This window comes from Culex quinquefasciatus, chromosome 2, assembly GCF_015732765.1.
Source record: "Culex quinquefasciatus strain JHB chromosome 2, VPISU_Cqui_1.0_pri_paternal, whole genome shotgun sequence".
Lineage (NCBI taxonomy): Eukaryota > Metazoa > Arthropoda > Insecta > Diptera > Culicidae > Culex > Culex quinquefasciatus.
Window position 1 is genome coordinate 64,667,364 of NC_051862.1, and position 15,163 is coordinate 64,682,526.

The following is a 15,163-nucleotide window of genomic DNA, read 5'->3' on the forward strand; positions in this document are numbered from 1 at the left end:
ATTGATTTTCGAGATTTTTTGATTTGTAAGGGATCAAAATCCCGCAACTTTTGAACCATAGAAAAGTATGGTCAAAATTCTGCCGCTGAGTTTAGAATAAATAGTGATTTTTGAAAATAATCGAGATTTCATGTATAAATTTTTTTGACCAAATATTTTTAATATAAAACTGAATTTTAATCGAAAAGTAATACATTTTTTTTATTCAGGTCCTCGTTTTCAAAATATAGCCACTGAAAGTTTGATTTTAGCCGATTTTTTCATTATTTCTTTTCACAATAACTCAATTTCCCAAAATACGTATTTTTTTGATTTTCGAGATTATTTTATTTGTAAGGGATCAAAATCCCGCAACTTTTGAACCATAGAAAAGTATGGTCAAACTTCTACCGCTGAGTTTAGAATAAATGGTGATTTTTGAAAATAATCGAGATTTCATATTTAAATTTTTTTGACCAAATATTTTTAATATAAAATTGAATTTTAATCGAAAAGTACAGTTTTTATTCAGGGCCCCGTTTTCAAGATATAGCCACCGAAATAATAAATATTATATTATATATTTGCAGTTTTTTCGATTTTTTTAAATAGTGCCAGGCCAAACATTCGATATTACGTCCTTTTCAAATGTTAGTCTTGATTAAAAAAATAAAATATTGTTTACGGAAAGATCGGAAAGTACTTTTCGATTGATTTTTTTTTCATTAAAAAAATTGGTCAAAAAAAATGTTATGCATGAAATTTTGATTTTTTCCAAAAATCACTATTTATATTTGCAGTTTTTTCGATTTTTTTAAATAGTGCCAGGCCAAACATTTAATATTACGTCCTTTTCAAATGTTAGTCTTGATTAAAAAAAATAAAATATTGTTTTCGGAAAGATCGGAAAGTACCTTTCGAATGAAATTTTTTTTATTAAAAAAATTGGTCAAAAAAAATGTTATGCATGAAATTTCGATTTGTTTTTCCAAAAATCTCTATTTTTTCTAAACTTCATAACTCAGCGGCAGAATTTTTGACCATCCTACTTCTCTATGGCTCAAAAGTTGCGGAATTCGGTCCCTTACAACAAATCAAAAAAATTCTAAAATTTAATAATGTGTATTTTGGGAAATTGAGTTTTTGTGAAAAAAAGGTTTATTAAAAAAATTGGAATTTTTTTTTCGATTACCTATTTTTTCTGGATATTCCTCAACAATACCTACAACTTTGCCGAAGACACCAAATAGATCAGAAAATTCACTTAAAAGTTACAGCTGTTTGAATATTTACGTACCATTTTTGTATGGACAGCTGCCAAAATTGTATGGAGACCTGTATGGGTGAACCAATGACACAAAATAGCTTTTTTGATCATAGGGAAGGCCCCCACAAAGTTTGAGCTAAATAAAAAAGTACAAATAAAATCTATTCCCGGTTTTGGTAGAGAATTGCTCCATTATTATTTATTTTAGCTTCTAAGGCTCTTTCAAGACTGTAAAGAGATACTATTGTTCCTCTAATCTATTCCAAAGATTGAAAGGTTTTTAGCTGTTGCCTGAAAAGAATAAAATGTTGGTTAAAAAAATCAGCAATCATTACACCGACCAACATTTTTTCTGCACTTGCTCAATTCATATGGAAGCATAAACTAGAAGGTTTCCAAAAAAAACGTTCAATTTGTATTTTTCCAAAATTTGTTGTGAGTAGAGTTTAAACCTAAAGTTTGTTTAGAGAATAGTGGATTCCCTCCTCTTGAATATTGTATACAATTTCTGAGTGGTATGCAAACTGCACGTGATCTTGGTGATCTTCTAGTTAAAGCTTTCCTCAATTGAGAATTTGTCGTCGCTTTTTTATTTTCTTAGCTTGTGTTATCAAAAATACTTACCAATAACTACGCCTCACAAAGACAACTGCTTTTGGCAAGCAAAATCCATTGAATCGGCAGGCTTGTGAGCTAGTGTAAGCTCCTTGATTTTCGAACACCACAAAGTCCGATATTTCCAGTTCTGGAAGTACACAGAAAAAAAAAATCATGGTAATATTACATCTGGGAAGGGGTACATCTTTTATGTCAGAAAAAAGGTGTAATTTTACCTCTGGAAATGTGTAATTTTACCACTTTTCTGTTGTAATGTCACTTTTTCAGTCTAAATTGAGGTAAAATTACATCATAAAAGAGGTAATATTCAACCTTCCAAAATTAAAGCTTCCAAATTTACATTATTTTTTTCTGTGTAGGATGCCCTTGGCAAAGCAATCGTCTGGATCACACGTTGGTCCGAATAATGTTGTTGGATATTTTGGCTCATTTGGGTTATCACATTTCCAAATTTTTGGATCTAGAGTTTGATTGCGATATTTGGCATTGTAGAAGGATCCGAAAATTCCGTCGTTCAACACAGAAAAATATATGTGAATTTACTCGACACGGAAAAAATGAATCTCATGTAAACTCAGTTGATGTACAGTATGTAAAAAAAGTATTTACACCCCTTGGGCACTATGCACATTTTGTGATGAAACATGTAAACAATTTAATGTTGACATAAACCTAATACTACGTTTTGTTCAGAAACTCATGCCGAACATTTTGCTGCAAAAAGCTCATGAAAAGATGTTTTCTATAAAAAGTTATATAACAAACACTATTACAAAAATAAAAAAAGGTGCAAAAAAAGTTTGTACACCTTTCGAAAAATTAACATAAATAAAGTTATTTGTTGACAAATCACCATAAATCCAGTCTCCCAACTCCAAATAGGCATCCTTGACTGATTAAAAAAATAATTTGGATTGAATATAAAGTTTACTAATTACTTAGTATAAAAGTTTATATAACTCTGGAAATTCTAAATAAAACTTATCTAAACTTAATTTTGCAAACTTTCAATTTAACTAAATGTCAATATATTACCATAGAATTGCTAAATAAACATTCTGGAGTGGGTATAACACCGTTTTGGGGGTATTTGTATCGATAGAATAGATTTTTCGTTGGAATTTCGTACCAACCCGGAATTACGTCGTCGGAAAATCCACCGGCATTCGAACCGGTCCACAATTCACAAGTCAACCTATGGGGAATCGGAAAGGGCATAAAATTTCCGATCTTTTGATACCCAGACATCTAGGTTTTCTATAAAACCCACGTTTTTAAATACCTAGGCAAAAACGTTGTTATGGTTTCGTTTGAGCAATCTGCCAAAAATGTATGGAATTTCGTAATTTTTGTTCTCGTGGATCAAACTTACTTTTTGCCCAGGTATTTAAAAACGTGGATTTTATAGAAAACCTAGATGTATGGGTATCAAAAGATCGGAAATTTTATGCCCTTTCCGATGCCACATAGGTTAACTTGTGAATTGTGGACCGGTTCGGATGCCGGCGGATTTTCCGACGACGAAATTCCAACGAAAAATCTATTCTATCGATACAAATACCCCCAATACCCACTCGAAAATATTTATTTAGCAATTCTATGGTAATATATTGACATTTAGTTAAATTGAAAGTTTGCAAAATTAAGTTTAGATAAGTTTTATATAGAATTTCCAGAGTTATATAAACTTTTATACTAAGTAATTAGTAAACTTTATATTCAATCCAAATTATTTTTTTAATCAGTCAAGGATGCCTATTTGGAGTTGGGAGACTGGATTTATGGTGATTTGTCAACAAATAACTTTATTTATGTTAATTTTTCGAAAGGTGTACAAACTTTTTTTGCACCTTTTTTATTTTTGTAATAGTATTTGTTATATAACTTTTTATAGAAAACATCTTTTCATGAGCTTTTTGCAGCAAAATGTTCGGCATGAGTTTCTGAACAAAACGTAGTACTAGGTTTATGTCAACATTAAATTGTTTACATGTTTCATCACAAAATGTGCATAGTGCCCAAGGGGTGTAAATACTTTTTTTACATACTGTAAACTTGAGATTCGACGTAAACGGTTGAATCACACGTAAAAACACGTGTTTACGTATAATTTGTTGCAAATTTACATCAAATTGCATTAAAATTTAAATGTTTAATGACGTGCAAAAGTGTTACATCATAAATGAAGTAACAAGATTGGTTTCGTTACCCTGTTCGCAGCAACATCGCCTGTGTTGATGCTCCGCGATTTTTTTTCGTTTTACGGTTGAAAGTGCGTTGTATTAATCGCGAGTTCTTCCCCGCACGATGGGCAGGAACACCCGCGGCCGTGGCAACTCGAGTGCACCTCGAGGACGTGGCCGGGCCAGTTCCTGCAGCAGCATCGGGAAAACCTCCTCGTCCGGCTCCAAACGGTCAACAAACCTGCTGAAGCTGCCATCCAACTTCGTTCCTGCCCGTAGCCCCATACGAACGCGTGGATCGGTGGCACTCGGTAAACCGGATCAACCTGGAACTAGTGGATTGTCCACCAACAAGCCGGGAACTTCCTCGACGACGGTTCTAACCTCAAACGGATTCGCTGTGTTGTCTGATGACAACAATAAAGACGACGACGACGACGTCAGTGGTGGCGATGGTGTTACTACTACACCGTCGCAGGCTAAGGGCACCTCCACCGTGGGGGAGCAAGAGAGAAAAAAATCGAACAAAAAAATGCCACCGATTACAGTGCCTGGTCGCCCGGCTGTTGAAATCGAGGGAGCATTAGCGGATGCCGACTGTCAATACCTCATGCGTATTAACAAGTCGTCCGTAAACATCATCACGCGAGATCGTCCGCGTTTCGAAAAAGTGCAGAAAACGCTGAAAGATGCAAACATTCTGTACTACACGCATGATTCGCCGGAAAACCTTCCGGTCAAGGTAGTGGTGACTGGGTTCTCCATCCTAGTGCCACCCAAGGAATTCGTGGATGTAATTCTCGCGAAAAAAAATATTTATCCGCGAGAAGCTAAAGTGCTCTCGCATAAGGTAACCGAAGTCGGAGATCAGATTCTCTGGCTGCTGTACTTCGAACGCGGTTCCGTTAAGATCCAGGACCTGCGCAAGGTTAAATCGCTGGAAGGATTCATGGTGAGCTGGAGATACTTCAGCAAGCGGCCTTCCGATGCTGCCCAATGTCACCGATGCCAACGTTTTGGACACGGTTCCCGGAACTGCACTTTGGCGCCGAAGTGTGTCAAGTGCAGCGCAGCCCACCTTACGGCTGCATGCACGCTGCCCAAGAAAGCATCCCTGGGAAAGGACAACCAAGCCGAGCAGAACAAGCGGAACGTGAAGTGTGCTAACTGTGACGGTAACCACACTGCCAATTACCGCGGGTGCACCGCTAGGAAGACCTACCTCGAGGCGCTGGAGAAGAGGAAAAAGCCAGCACCACATTCCTCAAGGACTTCGCCAGGTCAACCCTTGACCGAACCCCGTCAAACGAATCCTCCTGGATTCGGGCGTACTTACGCCAGCGTGGCGGCTACCGCAAACGGTCCAACCCCGGACAGCAACAGTGATGGTGATTTATTCACCCTCACCGAATTCCTCTCCCTTGCGAGGGACATGTATACGCGACTCAACACTTGCCGAAACAAGCTGGAGCAGTTCTTCGCGCTGCAAGAGCTGATGGGGAAATACCTATGCCCTGCATAGGTGCAAGCTCACACACTGTAGAACAGTCTTCGCCTTCAGTAACGAACTGATTTTTTTTTTCTGTGATATATATTTAAGCTTTCCTATCCTCCTTCTCTTTCCATAGTAATAGTAGCAGTTATTTTAGAAAGTTTTTTCTGCTCTCGCTTAACCGACTGAAACTGAATTTATTTCATCCAATTGATTATATTTGAATTTATTTGTAGTTGTAAGGATCTCCAAAACTCTGCATTTTGTTATTAGTTAAGCAAATTGTATTCTGATTAGTACAACAAATAAACATGAATTGAATTGAATTGAATAAATGAAGTAACATTCGGAAATATTTTTTTGTGTGAAGTAGTAAGAAATTTTATCAATTTTCTTTGGATTTTCCTCGTTTCGGTGCAGGCGTTTTCCGTGAACTGCAACGATTAATGTCACTGCAGCTGCACAGTAATATCTACCAGGTTCGGCAATTATGGTTATATCTTCCGGAAAGAACTCTGCCAACGCCCTATTGATGTGGCCTGCATACGTTTTGATTGAAGTTTGTTTATCACCCAGGAATCCACCTCCTATGTCGATATAACTAAAGTTGAATCCCAATTTGCTGGCGAAATCGGTATTTTCACGACCTTTTTTGATAGCTTCCGCATCGGAACAATCGGAACCCACGTGAAAGCACCATCCGATCACGTTGATATCGAGATTTTTAGCCAATTTTAATAGGTCGTAAGCTTCCTTGTCAGGATCACATCCAAATTTAGTTCCTAGATTGACTTTAGCATTTTTTGAGTCAAATCTCGTGCGAATCAAAACTCTGAAATTATTTAAACTTATCAAATACATTCAACTCTCCAAATGAATTACTCACTCAGCTTCCGGATAGTACAGCTGGATCTTCCTCAACTCAGTTGCACTATCAAAAACAGTTCGCAACTTTACTGCCGTTTTACGGCGATTTGATGTATACGCCATTGAAGTGATTTTGCTGTAGACACGATTTTCTGTTTTTGTTCATTTTTTCAATTTAAAATGACTAATTTAAGGTCTGCTCTGTAGAAACTGTTAAAAAGTACAATAAAAATGTGGCCCCTACAAAATGTCTTGTTTTTTCCTATTCTCTACGATTTTAAACCACAAACATCATTTGGCCGAAAAAATAGCAATAAAAAATCACTACTTTTCCTTCCCAAAGATGTATGTATACATTGCTCGATCAAAGCGGCTATATTTTTTGTGCCAGCTATTTTGACAGCTGAGCGGATCCCTTAATGCATTGTCCACGTGGATACTTTAAGGGGGGGTAGGGTATTGGGGAGCGTTCTTTTATTACGTAACGCAGTTGGGGTGAGGGGGAGAGGGGGGTCGGAGGCCGTGTTACGCCCCATACAACATTTTTAAAATTTGTATGGAAATTTTGTTACGAGGGGGGGGGGGTCTAAAAATCAGATTTTTTGCTTTACGTAATAAAAGAACGCTCCCTTAGCGATTGTCTACGCTCCATAAACACATTTTTTGCATGAACAATTGTCCGCAAGAGAGGTCTAGCATTTCAAAAAAGTGTCTACGTGGATGTGGATAAGGTGTCATCCATTAAGTACTTTGTGTGTGTGTGTGTGTATGCAACCAACCAAACGGGACCACGCGGCCACTTCTTACAAATTGAGTTGTTTCCATGTATTTTTTAGATCTTCATTCTATACATGCAAATAACTCGCATAGGCATTTGGAAGGTGTTAGCTCTGCCGAGCTTCGGTGACCCATTTCTACGCTGGTTAGCCGAGCGCGAGGTTCCTCAGCTTTTTTCGACAAGCCCCGCCCTGAAGAACGTTTGCACCAATCGGGTTCAAACGTTATTTAGAACTTCCGAACCCTTGTCAAATGGACAAGGACCCAGCGCGTATATAGTTGATAGTAACAGTATTCCTAATTCCAGTCATTGCTCACCAAGCCGAAATGGCGTAGTGGTTAGCATTTTTGCTTACCAATCCAAAGGACGGGGGATCGAACCCCGACTTTGATTTTTCGTTCTTATTCAATATTTCAAGTATTTCTAAGTCTTAAACTTTCTCGTTGGGAGCAGATGGGCATCGAACCCAGGACCATTCGCTTACAAAGCGAACACCGTAACCAGACAGCCACGGCCGCTCCTAGGTGTCATCCATTAAGTACGTTACATTAAAATCAGCCAAAATTTACTCCACCCTCCTTTAACACGATTTCCCTATGCTTTTAACACGCAATGTCACGCTTGCTCAAAACCCCCCTCTTCTCTCAGAACGTGACGTAGTTTATGGATGACGCCTAATGGACGTCCCCTTAAGAATTAAATCTAAATAATGTAATAAAATATTGCCCAGTCTTGATTTGGTCCCAAAACCTCAAATCAACATTCAAACAGTATTGAATTTGACTTCTATCAATTATCAATGTATACCAGGGATGCCAGATACACAGATTTGTCTGTGTTTCACAGACATTTGAGCTCGTGTCAGACATTTTTTGATGTGCACAGACTTTTTAAAAACTTCATTAAATTGTTATTTTGAAAAAATATCAATCGATACTTATTTCGTTAGTCTTCAAATGCTTAAAAACACATTTCTTGATGGATTTCTATGACTGTTAATTGATATATTTGAATTTTAGACAAAGGCACAGACATACACAGACTTTTTCACAGACATTTAAAAAAATCATGTGGCATCCCTGATGTATACATACATCATGATGAGTAAAATTGGCGTATACATCATTGTTTGTTTGCTTTTCCCCGCCCGTGTGGATCAATCGGACCGCGCACTGGACTCACAATCCAGAGGTCGCCGGTTCGAATCCCGCGGCGGGCGCTCTAAAATTCTAAGTGTAAATATGGGTATTCGGCGCCGTCGCTCCGTGCCATACTTTCGTACACTTAGGAGCCCAGGGCGGCGAAGTCCTTGTAGATAAAAAGGAAGACACTAGTGGTTGGTACTAGCAATGGTGGCCGACAGCTATAAAGTCAACTTCGTCGTTTTGTTTGCTTAATAAAATGGGCCCCAGAGCAGTTTTTTGAAAAATTCTTTCGTCAGGAGGTAGCTTTTAAGATTCTTTATCAGACTGGACAATAAAATTGAAAATGTCCAAAATGGCGTATACATCATATCGCCGTAAAACGGCAGTTTAGCTCTCGTGCCAACTTCAACGACCCGACAGTCTTCATCGGTTGAGCAAAGATCATACGCTCGCGATCTGCTCCGAGTTGCTGAACTCGTTGGATTTCAGCTATGGAAGCACAGTCAAATCCGCATCCCAGCAGGGAAATCGTTTTCACGAGAGCTGGCTCGTTGTTGCTTTTGATGGCGTAAAACGGGCGAACTCTTGGTAGATGACGAATCCAGTCCTGGTGCCGTTTGATCACCGCGTCCAGCTCAATCAGGTGGAGGGGCTCTTCTTGGGGTCCTTGAGCTACTAGACGATCTATTAGTTCGTTGGACGTAACCTCATCTGGTATGATTTCAATGTGATCTTGCAGAGAATCCATTACACTCATTTTTAGATTAAGAAGAATTAAAACTGGTTCTGTTCAAGTTGAATGTTAAACTGTCTGAATTTTTCGTTTGTAGTAAGTAAACGACTCCTCGCAATTGGATGTTTATATCAATAAAAACACAAATAAAGAGCTCTTAAACAATATAAAACACAAGCAGTTCCGCTCAATTTACTGTATTTTAGCTTATATAGGGGAACCATACCCTTTTTCAGCCTATTTCTATTATCGGCCTATCAGCACTTTGATCATGAATTACAGCTTTCATAAAGTGTTTTCGACTGTTCAAAAGTAATAAATAACTCACATAAAAGTTAGCAAGCAATTCTCCATTGTTGAAACATCTGAAAATGTTGATTTCATAGCGGAAAACTGCAAAAGTGATTAGAATTGGTCGAACGGCTTAGAGTGATTAAAATGGGCATATTTCCCCTACTTATGACACAAACGGCCATCACCGCCTAATGGCATAGCACCTGTGTTTGTTTTGTATAGCTTAAGTGCACTTAATTTGTTTTTATTGTGATACAATCTTAGCCTACTTATGAGCAGTTCTAAAAGTTTTCGCAAATCAACTTTTCATTGTAATTTTTAATTTCAATGAAACTTATTATCATGCATTCTTAAGGTTAATAATAACTTATTATCATGCGTTCTCTAGGTCCGAAAATCTTTTGTCCATGCAAGACAGCATAAAATTTAACAATAACTTAAATAAATACAATAACAATAACTTAATCCAAAAATAATATCACCCATCCCATCAGGACTAAACATTCTGGTCTGCCTTCACATTACACGTTTGAAATAATGCTAACCTTATTACAATTCAGAAAAATCCTTTTTAAGAGTTGTGAGTTGTGTTGAATAACAAGCAATTAAAAATTGCAAATTTATACACCCAAAGTTAAAGAACGAGGGGAAAGTCCTCCCGAAAAGAAACGTGAGGAAAGTACTATTTTGCGTGAGTAAAGACCTCTCGCGTGTTCATTCGTTCATTGAAGAGTTCATCCTATTGAGTGGCTTATATGGACAAATGACCACCACTTAGTCACCGAACCATGGTGGCCTATACGGCAAAAGCACGGTTCAATAAGCCGAAGGTCTTGGGTTCGAGTCTCGCTACCGGTACTTTTTTTTTTTTTAAAGATGAACTTTTTTGAAATGAACCCATGAGTAAAGTACTCAAGGCAATTTCGGGATTTATCCTCTCCGTCCGCACACAGTACCATTTTACTACCGAATCGTGCTCATTATCCTCTCGTATGCCGATGCCCAGTTCTGGGTGTAGCTTTTCAAGTGTTAATTGCTCAGATCAATCGAAAGGTTGTTTGATCCTTGTGAGGAATTAAAATAAAAGGAAATTCACATGTCTCGAACAACAGCCTCCCCATCGGCACAACATCTCCTATAAATGCAACATCGTAAAAGGCAATAAAATGGGGCGAAGGTGTTTGGATAGATAGCAAATATTGTGTGCATTTGTGTGGTGTGCATATTAGGATGGAACTTGAATGCAACATATTGAGCGTGTAGACTACACGCTACGGCTGCTTGTCAGCGGAAAGGTTTATATCGACGTCCCCCTTTGCAGATTTGACAGCTGGAACGAGCGCGGCATTCAGTCGTCATCGGTGTTCCGAGCTAGAGGCTCAAATCTAGGGAGTCGTCGTTCTGGGCGATTCTCTTGTTGGATAGTGGGATTTCACATTGGCGATCCTGCCGGATATTGTTTCAACGCGATATCAGTTGTAACCTGGACCTTCCCCCCAACGAGAGAGTCGCTCAGACGGCGCGAGTAAAATTGTTTCTTGAGGCGGCTCGTCTCTGAAAGGTAAACAACTTTTTGTCGCCATGTTGTGTCCCAGGATTAGAGAGGACAGACTCTGGGAGAAGTTTGGAATTGTGATCTCCATTGAAAAAAAATCATTGTTTTGCTGTGTGAAAAGTTGGTTTAATGCTAATGTGTGAAGAAAGATATAGCAGTGTCGGGCTAGTAAGGTCTGTTCACACGAATCCGTTGCATAATCTCGGTTTAGAAATTATTGTTCCGAAATGCAATTGTGTGATATTCTGCGTTAAGTAGCTGGTCAGGAAATGGTACAGGGTCAGCGGATGAAGCTACTCGCAGACTTTTCGGACCAGTAAAGTCTATCCACACAAATCCGTATTGAGTACGGCATAGTAAAAAAATGGTTAAGAAAATATTTCTTTAGATTTTGTTCATGCATTTTTAAAATAGAAATGTGCCTAATCAGTATTTCTTGTCGTTTTTTTAGATAAATTCACTCGAATTTAATTGAAGTGAGAGGAGATGAAAGCGAGATGAGATGTCCACAAATCCAAGAACTTAGAGATGTCGAACGACCAAAGCGAGATGGGATGTCCGCAGGATGCAAGCGAGATGGGATGTCCGCAAGATTGATGGAATCGAGAAGTCTAAAGACTGACGCGAGATGGGATGTCCGCAAGATGCAAGCGAGATGGGATGTCCGCAAGATAAAAGGAATTCGAGAAGTCTGAAGGACTGAAGCGAGATGGGATGTCCGCAAGATTGATGGAATCGAGAAGTCTAAAGACTGACGCGAGATGGGATGTCCGCAGAGTGCAAGCGAGATGGGATGTCCGCAAGGTGAAAGGAATTCGAGAAGTCTGAAGGACTAAAGCGAGATGGGATGTCCGCAAGATGCGAGCGAGATGGGATGTCCGCAAGATAAAAGGAATTCGAGAAGTCTGAAGGACTGAAGCGAGATGGGATGTCCGCAGGATGCAAGCGAGATGGGATGTCCGCAAGATAAAAGGAATTCGAGAAGTCTGAAGGACTGAAGCGAGATGGGATGTCCGCAGGATGCAAGCGAGATGGGATGTCCGCAAGATAAAAGGAATTCGAGAAGTCTGAAGGACTAAAGCGAGATGGGATGTCCGCAGGATACAAGCGAGATGGGATGTCCGCAAGATGAAAGGAATTCGAGAAGTCTGAAGGACTGAAGCGAGATGGGATGTTCGCGAAAAAAAAAACAAAGAAAGAGGGCATGGGACATGTCCGCATTAAGTGAGTGAGATGGAATGTCTGCATGAAAGAGGCGTGACGGGAACGGCTTATAATTCAGACAGGATAAACGGAGCGTTGTGGTAGAGGTTATGGTTGTCATAACTCACAATGGACCGGCTCAGTTGCTCTCTCGCTCTTGGACTCGCAACCCAGGGGCTAAAAGAGTAAGCTTTTCCACCACGAAGGGTCAAATGACTTGTTTAGGTTAAAGACTTTATTGAGAATAGTGCTAGACTATCATTGGCGAAACGAATTAGGGACGGCTTGGGGAGCTTAATCTGGCTAATCTGACCTGTTAAGAACACGAGTAACCCCACATCTGCGGGCAATCACACATCTGCGGGTAAACACACATTTGGCAGAAATGCGGAAACCCCATATCTGCGAACGCCGTCTGCTGTTCGGCGTCTTGTCGTCGGATGACCGCGTGTCTCATCTCACACGTGATATCTTGTTCTAAGCTTCTTGACGGCCTTGAAGGCGAGCAGGTGATGTCGATCACCGCCCAGATGTTAGTGACGAGATCGCTTGACCAAGTGCAACACGTGGCCGGAGCGTCCAAGCGCTTCCCGGCGGACTTCACGCATGAATAATGGTCGTCGACCACCACGTCGTTGTGGTTTGGTTGAGCAGAATGCATTTGTATTCACACTAAGTGGTCGTGAAAGGCGAGCACGGCTTGTCCCGCATGATGAAGTTGAAACCCTAAGAGGCCGGAGCATCTGAGCGCTCCTCGACGGCTCCTGCTGATTGGTGATCGTGGTAGTCGTTCGTTCCCCACGTGGTCGTAACTGGCGTGAAGCACGTGATGGATTATCGCGAGGTAGCGCGACCTGGTTGGCTCTAGCAGGATGTTAATGACACTGCGTCATCCTGATCACACGATCAAATGGCGTGCACGCGTGTGTCGAGCTTGAGTGCGGGAATGTGTGTGGATTAGGGATGGTGCCCAAGTGCGAGTGCCGGATGCGGGATCGGCGTCGAATATGGAGGACGTCAAGATCACTTCTCGCTGGTAGCGGTTTCCCCAACATTTTACAACCAACGGGAGTTCCCTTTTGCTAGGGGTTTGACGCGCCTCTACGGATTGACAACAACCAGACGTGATTAATGTGATCCTACGGTATGTCCGGAAATCATTTTAGTCAGTCAGGCGACCAGCCGAAACCGGATTTCCCCTGAAGGCGGCGCCCTTATATCGGATACCGTGGCTATGATCTCCTACGGACATCTGAACGTCCTCGTGTGCGCTACGTGGTCAGTGATCAGGTGATATCCGACGCTGCGGGTGATCGTGTACTCCGGTTGATGCTGTCCGGAGTTCGGTTGAACGATTGGGCCGGCGAAGATCGCTGCGTGGTTTTCTGGAAATCAAACCGAAAAAAATCCTTCTCCCTGAAGGTTTTCCCATCCACACTCTACTACTGCCTCCTGTTCTGTAAAATTGTATACGATCAAGTGTGCTGGTGGACGGTCTAATGGCAAATAAATAGGCTCATTCAAGTCCGTAGGCGATACTGGGTTATAAGGTCGCCTTGGTGGTAGATTGGAGGATCTTTACAATTTTAGAGGACTTTCTAATTACGCACTTTTCTACATGAAGTGCAACTAACTTGATTGTATCGATCGTGCTTCGAGCCCTTTCGCCTCAGTTGATCAGAAGGAAATCGATGCGCTGTCCACCGTAGATCGGCAAGTATTAGTGATGACCGTTTCGAAATGGACAGGGTTGGCAATGATTGACTTTCCGCCAGGGTTAGGCCAAGTGGCAGACAAGACGATATCACATCGATTCTCCTAACACTTTATGTGGTGAAAAAAAAATCAGAGCTAGATGCTTTTATAGTCCGGGTCCCATGGTAAGCGTGGTTGCCTCTCATCCCAGTTGACTTTGGTTCGATCCCATTCAACCTCGGTTACATTTTGTTTTTTTTTTTTGGTTCTAACATTTCTAACTCAAACCGCAATGAGTCCTAAAATCTTTTTTTTTTTTTTCATTTTTCTTGAGTAGAGGGAGGATGTGTGGTGTGCATATTAGGATGGAACTTGAATGCAACATATTGAGCGTGTAGACTACACGCTACGGCTGCTTGTCAGCGGAAAGGTTTATATCGACGTCCCCCTTTGCAGATTTGACAGCTGGAACGAGCGCGGCATTCAGTCGTCATCGGTGTTCCGAGCTAGAGGCTCAAATCTAGGGAGTCGTCGTTCTGGGCGATTCTCTTGTTGGATAGTGGGATTTCACAGCATTGAACCCTGAAAGAAAAACATGTTATTTGCTTTATTTTTTGCATCGATACTCGCCACCGGTGATAGATATATATTCAATAACTAAGCCTACCACCAAAAGAACGAGAAAATATTATGTTTTGGCTTCTTGTTTATCTCAAGCTGAGCATGAGATACCTGGAAAAGTCCCGAGGTAGTGTGTATATTTTATCAACCGAGAAAAGTTTTTTCAGTTGAATAGTCTTTCACCATTTTGCTTTTTTTATCAATAAAGAGCAATTTATCATCGGCATTCCACAATTTCTGCTGAATTTTAAAACTTTCAATCTTTAACATTAGCTGGAATCTATTTTATGCTTAAATAATCAATGTTCATTAGGGTGCCCAGAACATGGGCCTTTTTCAAAACCTCGCTCCACAAGCTGAATATTGTTCATTGAGCTATTTTCAACATTTACCCATTGATACTCGAAGGTGAAGTTTGTATGGGAAAAATCAAAAAAATGTATGGGAAACCAACTTTTTTATGGTTTGGTCTGCACGGTGCGCAACTTCTATCCAAATATTCCGAAAAGTGAGAATCTGATTGGAAATTTAATGCTTTAACTTTGTAGAACATACCAAAGCTGTAAAACTTAATCGTGAAAAGTTATTAGCGATTTAAAAAAGTAATTTTTGTATGAAAAGCATTATTTTCACAAACTTTAGGCTCTTTCAATGGGTTAGTCTCAACCAATTTCGCTCAAAATTTGCACAGATTCTTCACGGCGTCTTTTTCAAGGGGGTAGTATTTTTTGAG

At 40.2% G+C, this 15,163-nt stretch overlaps 1 protein-coding gene across 1 annotated transcript; it reads right to left on the bottom strand.

Annotated features, from left to right (window-relative positions):
* Nucleotides 1-1,866: 1,866 nt before the first annotated feature.
* LOC119766038 (ornithine decarboxylase 1-like) lies at nt 1,867-9,086 on the bottom strand. Its single transcript, XM_038250390.1, has 5 exons — nt 8,711-9,086; nt 6,426-6,495; nt 5,906-6,371; nt 2,225-2,379; nt 1,867-2,002 (listed from the first exon to the last, which is right to left on the bottom strand). Exons 1-5 carry the CDS (start codon nt 9,084-9,086, stop codon nt 1,867-1,869), a joined length of 1,203 nt encoding a protein of 400 aa, XP_038106318.1.
* Between the last annotated feature and the right edge of the window lie 6,077 nt (nt 9,087-15,163).